The sequence below is a fragment of the Pyrus communis genome, chromosome 7, assembly GCF_041283825.1.
Source record: "Pyrus communis isolate YQ-2024b chromosome 7, ASM4128382v1, whole genome shotgun sequence".
Lineage (NCBI taxonomy): Eukaryota > Viridiplantae > Streptophyta > Magnoliopsida > Rosales > Rosaceae > Pyrus > Pyrus communis.
This window is the reverse complement of record NC_142571.1, coordinates 2272990-2282725: the sequence shown is the minus strand read 5'-3', so window position 1 is coordinate 2282725 and position 9736 is coordinate 2272990. Positions and strand designations below refer to the sequence as shown.

The following is a 9736-nucleotide window of genomic DNA, read 5'->3' as shown; positions in this document are numbered from 1 at the left end:
GACTTGAACAACCTGCAGCTAAAAAATGAAATTTAATTTAGAGCAGATTACTTATCAGTTTTAGAGAATTAAGGAATCGGATAATTTAGTGAAAATGTGGATGAACGGAAAACTAATTAGGATGAGAGTCAAAACTGTTAACAAAATGAATTAACGCCTAGTGACCCATAAGTTTGGGGTTATTTTCAAAATGGGCCATAAAATTTTTACTTTTTCACATTACACCCTAAAGTTTTAAAACTGTATTAGTTATCTCATTTGTATAACAAATTATTTGAATCCTCATTAAATTGATGACATGATGAGCGTGTAACTCATAATTGGATGGACATGAAGCCACATTTGTACCAAATTCACTAAAAACTCATCGATTTAATGGGGGATTAGATGTTCAAATAGACAAAAGGTCGAAAACACATACACAGATCCCAAAATCGAGCTGTTGGTATTCCTATCTCATACCCTCCCATCTGATTTGGATTCTATAGTGTTTTGCTCGTGATGTGTTTATCGAATTTAAAGTTAGTAACTGGCTATTCAATTTTGGAATTTTTAGTTTGAGTTTCTATGTTTAGCAGTTGAGAATTTATTGACTTGTGTTTCCTCGCGAATGATTTGTGCAGCGCTTGTTCTTGTTGAGGCTAAGGATTTGTCACAGGCTGAGCTGCTGCATTCATGGACAGCTGCACTGTATTAGAGCATAACCTGGGTGATGTTATGCGTCTTGAAGAGATAAAGACTTGTATTCGTACTGATCCAAGAAAGGGACCACTGAGAAGGTTAGATCTGGCAACAAAGTTTCAGTATTGTTTGGTAATACAAACAACAATGCCCCAGTTTCCATGCACTGTCTAGTAATAAAAATAACAATATGCTTCTAAGAACAAAAAAACCAAAAGGGGTACTTCCGATGGTGTTCCCAGAATTTTACACTCTTTCTAAAGCGGATTGATATAGTTTTATAGCCGGTAAACAATGACACCAATTTTCCCTTTGGCCGACCCCAATGTTACACAATTCCCTTAAAATGCCGCACTCTCTAACAAACCTCAGCACGGAACGTTGATGCTAATTCTCACCTTAGTTGGAATAAGCATGTTTTTCTGTCGTTTTACCTGAAGTATTTTTCTAGCTTAACAATCATGCTAAAATTTCAAAAGGTCATCTTGCATTGCTGATATGCGTCATGTTTTATTTTTAGTTCCCGCCAATTAGTTGATGAAATTTGGTCACGTTCTTTCTGCATTAGAAGGCCATACAAAGAAACTACACTAAATCAGAATTAACAACAAATTAAAGCCAGCAAATCGCAGAAGCAGGCATTGCAAAGGTCGAGAAGGAGTCGGATGTTTGAAGACTTGATGAGTAGTACTGATTAAGTAAAAAATTGAAGTGTAGACTATTTACGAACTGCAGAACAACGAATGGTAAAAGAATTGAGAAAAATAACTTCTCTACTTCCTCTCCTAATTTCAGCAATGACCCTCACCTTGTTTGCGAGGGTAAAAGCTACTATGATACAAGTATTTTGTTTGGCTTTTTTTCTTAAAATATATGCTTCGTTCTTGTTTTGATTCTTCTATGAACAGGAGGAACTTTGTAATATGCTGGCATTGTTGTAGGAAAGAACATTTGTCTAACTCCCTCAGCTTTAATAATCGGGAATATGATTCCTGATGCACTCTGGAAAATGAAAACCAAAAGATTAGTTAGCAATTCATGTTTTTGTTGTTTGTAATATGACTAATGTAACAAGCTTGCTGTTGAGACAGTACTAGGAAAATAAGTAACATACCAAGATCAATCTAGCCCCCAACCACATCCGTTTTGGCGTCGGGAATGGAATCATTAAGCGGCCGACTCCATATATAGCCACAGCAAAGAAATGTAGAAACAGGATGAATGGACGAGGTTTAAGACCTGAAAGTAGAGATATTGGTCCATTTGAACAGATGCCTCCTAGGCTCAAATAGTCAAAACATGCTTCACGCATTTCCTGTCTTGCGGGGTCAGGCGATGCACAGAACACCTTGTAAAGGGCACCGGCTAATGTATTTATGGTAGATGACACAGGCTGCAATGAAAATTAACCAATTCCATTAGACACATATTTACATGGATGATAATTATATATATGACGTGTTATATTGTCAGATTGAATAACATAACATGTTAGACTGCCTTATAAGTGAAAATTTTCTTTTACATATTGAGAATGTTGATACATACCTTGCGGAGTGTGTAGAATGATTTGAGATAATCACACAAAGCAGGTGCATCGTTGAAATCACTTAGGGGTCTCAGAAGATCCCTTAGAAGAACAATGTCGGAAAGAGCCACAGTCATTCCTCCTCCAGTTAAAGGATGTCTCATGTTGAAAGCATCCCCCAATAAAATAGCACCAGGAGTGGGCTGAGGAGCAGCCGGCATGCTTTTGTTTTGCATTGTTCTGATGATTCCCTTATCAACCGCTGCTAGAAAAGCCTTTAAGAGCTGATGGGGAACCTGAAACAGCACATTCCTCAGATTAGTCCCCTTAAATCGAAATGACAGGAAATTGAAACATAATAAAGTCAAGCAAAATAATAGACACCTGAGGAGCCACGACAGTTTTCAAATAATTAGCCATTTCGCCATTAGCTACTGAAGGTACTTTTGTGCCGGGAACATCTACCAAACAACGAACCTCGGTACTACTGATAGGATAAAACAGGATGGGTGAAGGATCTCCCAGAATCACATGTCCATGATTTGCATGAGGAAGCTCACAGTTGTCCAAGATCAACCCAACGAAGCAGGACGGGTTCTCAATCTACAGTATTTAGACAAGTTAGTCTTGTGGGTCTCATTAAAGTGCAAACACTTCCATTTTAATATAAAAGAAATGCTCGAGTTTCTAAAGATCGAATAAAATACATTCGGAGTAGAGATAGAGCGACGCAGATTTGAAAAGCATCCATCGCACACTATTGTTAGCGGAGCATACGTTCTCATCTCCTCTCCGGCCTTGTTCTTGTACATCACTCCCTTGATGGTGCCCTTTTCTTCAATTAGTGTTGTCACTGTTCCTTGTTCCAATTTCACACTGTAGAGAAAAAAGTAATTGAGACAGGAGTAAGGGGTACAAGAGAAATTACATCGAAAAAGATTATCTTCTAATCATATTCCACAGGAAGATGGGAATTCATGTACTTGGGAAGAGTTGCAGCCCTTTTGCGCATTCTTTGGATGAAACGCCCGTTATGAAAACTTCTGCCGACGATGTCAGAGCTATATGTTTCCAAGGGATATGATAGTTTTGTATCATTGCCATTTTTGTAAAGAGCATAACCAAACACTTTCTGAGCATCAATGGACTCATTTGCACAATCTTCAAGACCTAATTCAATCAATTTGAGATAGCCTCCAGGCTGTAATAGTTCACCCACAATTCTGTCTGGCTCACTTAAGTCTCTTTCAATCACATGTACACGTCGTCCTTCCTACATTTGACAACAAGAAAAACTCATGATTAACTCGAAAGGCCACATAATTACGACTTCGATCAACGCCAGGATAAGATCTGAATGCTTAATTAGCAAGCCTTCTCAATGTTCTAGGACAATTACAAACGGACGGAAACCTAACTTTAAAGTGTGAACAAGATTACAACTGTATAGACTGCATTATTGTAATTATTAGCACCCACTAGAGTCGAATAAAAAATGAAAGAAAATAAATTAGCTTTCACAACGTCATCTATTGACTGAAGCCTTATATGTACAAGGAAAGAAAGGGTTGGTTTGAAATGCTAATTGGTTTTTTGGATAAACAATAGAATGATCTATACTAAGTTCGATTAAGTTATGGGGAGGGGAATCCAAACTTAGGTGCAGAGGGGGTGTACATTGCTTTAGTCAACTTGGCTAGGGTCGTATCCACTAGATATAATATGCTAATTAGTTTACTCAGCTCTTAGACAAATGTTAGTGAGAAAGATTTAAAAGCGAGTTTTGGGTGCAATATTTATGATAAGGACAATTATTTTTCTTTTTCCTTCTTTAAATCGATGCTTCAAGTATTTTTTAAGTATGAAAGCAAGTTTTGAAGGATTCATTCATAGGATTAAGTAAAAAATAAATAAATCGTTTAGAAATAAAAAGTCAGAAAAATACAGCTTCAAGTTTTAACTGTTTAATTTAACTGAGTTACTGAGGAAAATAGAGTTAAAAAAGTAGCAACAAAACTAAAGAACTTACTATTCAACATTTATATTTCATCTTTTAAAAAAAAATAGAGAACTTTGGAACTCCGAATAGAGATTATTAAGATCAAGAGAGTTAGACTATAAATAGAGAGAGAAATAATGATCACCTTTCCAAGAGTGTAAGCAAGAGCAGCACCAGCAACTCCGGCACCAACAATGACAACGTCGGTACTTTTCTCAATCTCCGGTGCCAAACAAACACCGTTTTCTGACACAATTGCAACGTCCCTCTTATTTTCGCTCAAAGTAGTGTTTATGATCACAAAGAAAACCGAACCCAACAGAGAAACCAAGACACCAGCAAGAACATACTCGTAAACCATCTTAATCTAATTAATATCTGCTTTAGTTTCTTTAACTTCGCTGTAATTTGTGATTTGTGAATGTAAGGTGCTTAATGCTTGTGGTTGTTATGAAACTTGAATGCGTTTATATAGAGAGAGAATTGTTGTCGGGGAAAGGTTGAAGCTTCTGTGTAGGCGCCTACCACGACTGCTTTGTTGATAGATACGTGGGAATAAGATATCAGAAATAATTAATTATACGTATTACAATATAAAAGAGGTTCATGCACGATTAATTAAGTAGTCATTCTTTTGTTTTATAGTTTTGCGTAGGATGTAGATACAGTGCTTTTTTGAACGTGTGGTCGAATAAGTCATTCTTGGTATGGAGAGTGGGGCCCCGGGTGGAAGTTGGGTCAAGTCATTAGTGTGGATTTACTGTGGACTGTGGAGCAATACTTTGTCAAAGTACTCTCGCTATTAAATATTTATAATGACTTTTTGTTTCCTTTATTTTATTTTTATTTTTTTGGAAACTTTTTGTTTCTTTTATTTGTAGAATTACTTTTTCTCATTTTTAAAGAATCGGATAAGTTAGGAATGAGTAAAATTAAGAAATTAATTGGTATGAAAAGAACCCGTTTCGATTAAACTTTTTTACTATTTGTGAGATCGTGAAAATTCTAGAATCGGAGTAAGGTGGGTTGGAATACAAGCGCTTCCTTAGTCTGATCATGGACTAACCAGACTTAGTTAGGTTGGGTCGTACTAACGGACAAACAGTGCACCACATCATGTGGGGCTCCGAAATGGTAGGCAAGGCATACAAGTCTTGTCGAGAATGATCATACTTGATTCACAAGATACGAAATTTATTTTGATGATCTAGTTTTAGTTGAATATCATAACAAGATTACAAAATAATAAAAATAATATTAAATAACAAGCATGTTGAAACGGTTACAAAGTAAGAACTACATCTTGACTAACTTATTAAAATAAACTAATACAAACACTACTATATATAGTGAAAACTAAAACAAAACCCTAATCCTTAATGGGCAAAAAACTTTAATATCTTTGGCCCACAAGAAAACCATAAATACTAATAAAATAATAACTAATTTTCCAACAGTTTCCTATTATCTTGGAGATTCCTATAATCTAAAAATTAGCTTAATTAAGCCTCAATTAATCATAATACCACAAGGAAAGAATATCTATTGCTAGATATCCTCTAGAATTCTTCTGACTTTATGAGGATTCAATATCCTAAGAGGATTCACTCATGATAACTATATATACACCCCCGTATAGGTTTCATTAAAAGGATTCTGATATCATGGACATTGCATGCAATATTATTCTCTCACTCTCTTGCCTACTACTTGAATTCTATGAACTTTATTGACTTGATCGTCAGAGATCCTTCGGCCAATACCACACTGGTGCCCTAAGGAGTTCACAGTTTGTTTGCTCTTTCTTGTAGATCGTGTTTTGAGCACTCCTCCCTGGATGGTGGTGTGCGAATTTGGTTGCAACACTAACTATATGATGTGTTTCATGGTGTTTATGAGTTGTTGTGGTGGAAGAAATTATTAAGAGACCTTGGTTTTGGAACCAAGTAAGTTATGAATCTACATTTTGGTAATATGGCAGCTATAAAGATTGTCCATAATCCAGTGCAACATGATCATATAAATCATGTTGAGATTGATTGATACTTCATGAAGGAGAAATTGAATGTTAGAATCATTGCCTTTTCGTTTGTGGAAATTGAAGATCAACTTATTGATGTGCTTACTAAGGTTGTCTCTAGTAGTGTGTTTTCCAACTCGCTCTACAAGTTGGGTAGGTGTAACATCTTTGCTCCAACTTGAAAAGAATGTTACGAGTTGTATATGTTGGTTCTATTGTAAATTCCTTGTCCCACATCGATGAAATACTTGTAAACAACTCTTGTAATTCCTATATATCTCATCAATTAGAAAGTAACGAAATAATATAAAAAATATCCAAATACTATTTGACAATTCCTGAGCATATTCATGACACTTAACTTATTTGAAAATTCTTGAGCATATTTGCCAACGCAGTGGCACCACTAGAAATTATGGCCCCCTTTCTACAATTTCACTTATAATTCACTATGTCCCAAGTTCAAACTTTTAATGGCTAATATTTTCATATAATGAGAGATCTGAAGTGCAATGTTGGAACCAAATTAGCACACCACTGTTTATTATACGAACAATCGTAGGAAACCTACAAAACAAAAAAGATCGTAAAATAACCTACGCACCAATGAGAAACCGGCCAAGGCCCCTACGACAACCTACGCACCGATGAGGAACCGGCCAAAGATCATACAACGATCAAGTTAGGACAAAATTTTAAAAGCTTCAAGCAGTGGTATAAAGCGTAGAGAATGTGATATAGGGGGTGTATCTATAGTGTTTAATGACAGTCTTTATGAGGATAGAAATCAGTATTAAAAGATGTGATAATCCTAATAGGAAATCTATAAACATTTTCCTTCTTATTAGGTTAATTGGAGCACACATTCATTTCCATAATAATAGTAATTCCGAAGATTTTCTCCTAATAAGTATAGGATTAGGGGATACATTCCTTGGGGGCCAAGTAGGTCATTCTTGAGGCCAAACCTGGTCTACCATTCCAGTGCCTATCAGATTGACTTGTCCCGATAGAACCTAAGATGATCCGATCCAGATTGTGTGGGTCATTCCAACCATATAGATCTGATTGTATTAACTTGTAGGTCCAAGGCATGATCTGAGTTTATCCGCTTCTCTGGATCTGGAGATCCGGTCTTCACTATTTCTTCCACTTTGGTCCGACGGTCCGAAAATCAAGGTCCCAAACGCAAGACTTTCATTGGCTTCTTTCCTAGATTTGTATGCGGGAGTTTGTAATTTTCATTCCAGGATAGGTTTTTTTTTCTTTATTTTTTTGTCGAGTTCTAGGATAAGTTGATTCTAGTGTTGTTGGTTTGTGTTTTAAAGATTTGTGCATCAAGAAAAATCAGGAGAAAACAAATGTCGTGGATTACTTGAGGTAAAACATGTGCATTCATTTTAGGAAAATATATGTTTAGAGGTTGAGTTAATTAGGTGAGTGTTATCACCACTTAGTACTACGGTCTAGTGGTATTCCTCTTCATTAGTAAGTGAGAGGTCTTATGTTCGATTCTCGCCAAAGGCGAATTTGAACCACGTTATTGTTAGCTCATTGTGAGATTAAGTCCACTTCCTCCCTTGGTGTAGATAACATTGATTGTTCAAAAAAAAAAAACAAAAAGGAGAGTGATATCAAATCTAATCAAATCATATTTATTTAGGTTGGTAATTAGGTCTGTAGAATTGGTTTTACCTTCGGAACACACCTAAGACTGTTTTTCCCTATTATTACTCCTTGTAGTTAGGCGTCCCATTCCTATAAGTCTGCATCGTTCTTTCTTCACCTTTTGCATAACCGTAATATTCAATATTACATCTGAAAGGGAGAGGTTTTATGTTTGCTAGGCTTAGTGAGCAACTTTGTGAAACCTTTAGAATCCTTGCATTCATTCATAATCCTACATTATGTCGGAAATTATATATTATAATATTAGTTTATAATATTTAATTTCTGTATGAATGAAAAATAAGAGTCGTGTCATAGTTGAATTCAAATTCATAAGTTGTGACTGTTCATTGGAACTTTAGGCAACGGTCACAATATTTCAAAAATGGGTGGCTTGAGTTCTATATAAACTCAAACATCCCACATATCTAATGGATTCTAAAAAGAGTTTTCTCCAATGTCTTTTATTATTTGTTAGTTAATCTTCGAGTCGTGTCTTGAGAGTATGAAATATATGAAGTTTGCCAGAGTCCGAAGATTGAAATGATTTGACTTCAGATTATAGATTGTTGAATCTTGGGAGACAGACGTCTACCAAACTACAAGCACAAGAGTATGAGCGAAATTATATCTTTAGGACATTGGATTTATGCAAGCCTCAATCTCCAAGTCTGTCAATTTTTTCTAACTTTCTCTTTAGTTGTTTATATTAATCTCATATATAATTGATGTTGTAAATTTCTTTATGATTATTATGATTGGAATTATTTTGTTATTTTTCATATTTTCTAATATTGCTCCAACACATTATTGGTGAACAAGCTGTGTGGATCTCTTTGCTCGTGAGGAGGACCTATTGTGACGCAATCATCCAAAATAGAGCAAAAAAAAAAAAAAAAAAAAAACAGAGTATTGCAAGACATAAGTATTTGGTAAAGCTTCGAGTCTAGTTTCTATCAAATTGAATTTCCCCATTATGTGTGGGTTTTACCACGTCAATGATATTATGTTATTTGTATCTACATATTTCTTCTTGTTCACATTTATGTAGTATGATTGAAACCAAGATTCAATCATACCACAGTACCACTTAGAAATTTTTATTTGGATTGTTTACGAGTTACGTTTGAGTTCATCTGTCCATCCTCGTTTTCAACTGCATTGCTCCGTACTGATGGCTTAGAGACCCGACTTTCCCACTTGCCCCAAGATAAAAAAAATAAGAGAACTTTAATGAAAATGGTTTCTCAAAACTTTTAATTAACCAAAAAACATCTACTAACTTTATTTAATAAAAAAAAGCTTAAACTTTAATAAAAATGACTCAAATTTTAATGAAAATGACAAAAGTTTTACATAACAACAAAACAAAAAAAAAAACAAAAAAAAAAAAACATATACTGACGCGTGAGACCGCGCGTCACATCACACACACACACTTTCTTCCTCTCTTAACTGTGCAACCTCTTTCTCTCTCTCCCTCTTTCGTACGTTCACATCCATTTTTTTCTTTCCCTTCACCTCACCCATCCACATCAACTTTTTCTCTCTTTTTTTTTTTAGTTTTATTTTTTCACCTCTCCCCGCTCTTCTCTCTCCTTTCACCTCACTCCATAAACTTTTTATTTTTATTTTATTATTTGTTTATTTGATTATTCTTTCAATTGTTTTAGAACAAACTAAGTAATAATATTACAAAATCAAAAATAAAGAAAAATTTCATTATTTAGTTTTATGAACATTAATACTATGACTATTTCTTAAATAGAACATTGACTACTTCTTAAACTGAACACTACTTCTTAAATTGAACATTGACTACTTCTTAAACCAAACACTA

The 9736-nt window shown here is 35.1% G+C and overlaps 1 protein-coding gene across 2 annotated transcripts; it reads right to left on the bottom strand.

Annotated features, from left to right (window-relative positions):
- Positions 1–1174: 1174 nt before the first annotated feature.
- Positions 1175–4662, bottom strand: LOC137733451 (squalene monooxygenase SE1). Of its 2 annotated transcripts, XR_015964737.1 has the most exons (8): positions 4354–4662; positions 3193–3482; positions 2917–3085; positions 2594–2812; positions 2230–2505; positions 1796–2074; positions 1490–1683; positions 1175–1240 (listed from the first exon to the last, which is right to left on the bottom strand). XR_015964737.1 is itself a non-coding variant. In XM_068472602.2 (7 exons), exons 1-7 carry the CDS (start codon positions 4567–4569, stop codon positions 1546–1548), a joined length of 1587 nt encoding a protein of 528 aa, XP_068328703.2. In that variant the 5' UTR covers positions 4570–4662; the 3' UTR covers positions 1348–1545. The 2 variants fall into 2 exon arrangements, 1 of the variants encoding a protein (XP_068328703.2); XM_068472602.2 differs by lacking the exon at positions 1175–1240 and having other exon boundaries at positions 1348–1683.
- Between the last annotated feature and the right edge of the window lie 5074 nt (positions 4663–9736).

Coding starts and splice junctions, on each gene's coding strand:
- LOC137733451 (XM_068472602.2), bottom strand. CDS start 4,569: ATGGTTTACGAGTATGTTCTTGCTGGTGTCTTGGTTTCTCTGTTGGGT. Junction 3,086..3,192: donor AGGGCTGCAACTCTTCCCAA/GTACATGAATTC, acceptor TTTTCTCTACAG/TGTGAAATTGGAACAAGGAA. Junction 2,506..2,593: donor AAACTGTCGTGGCTCCTCAG/GTGTCTATTATT, acceptor GTGCTGTTTCAG/GTTCCCCATCAGCTCTTAAA.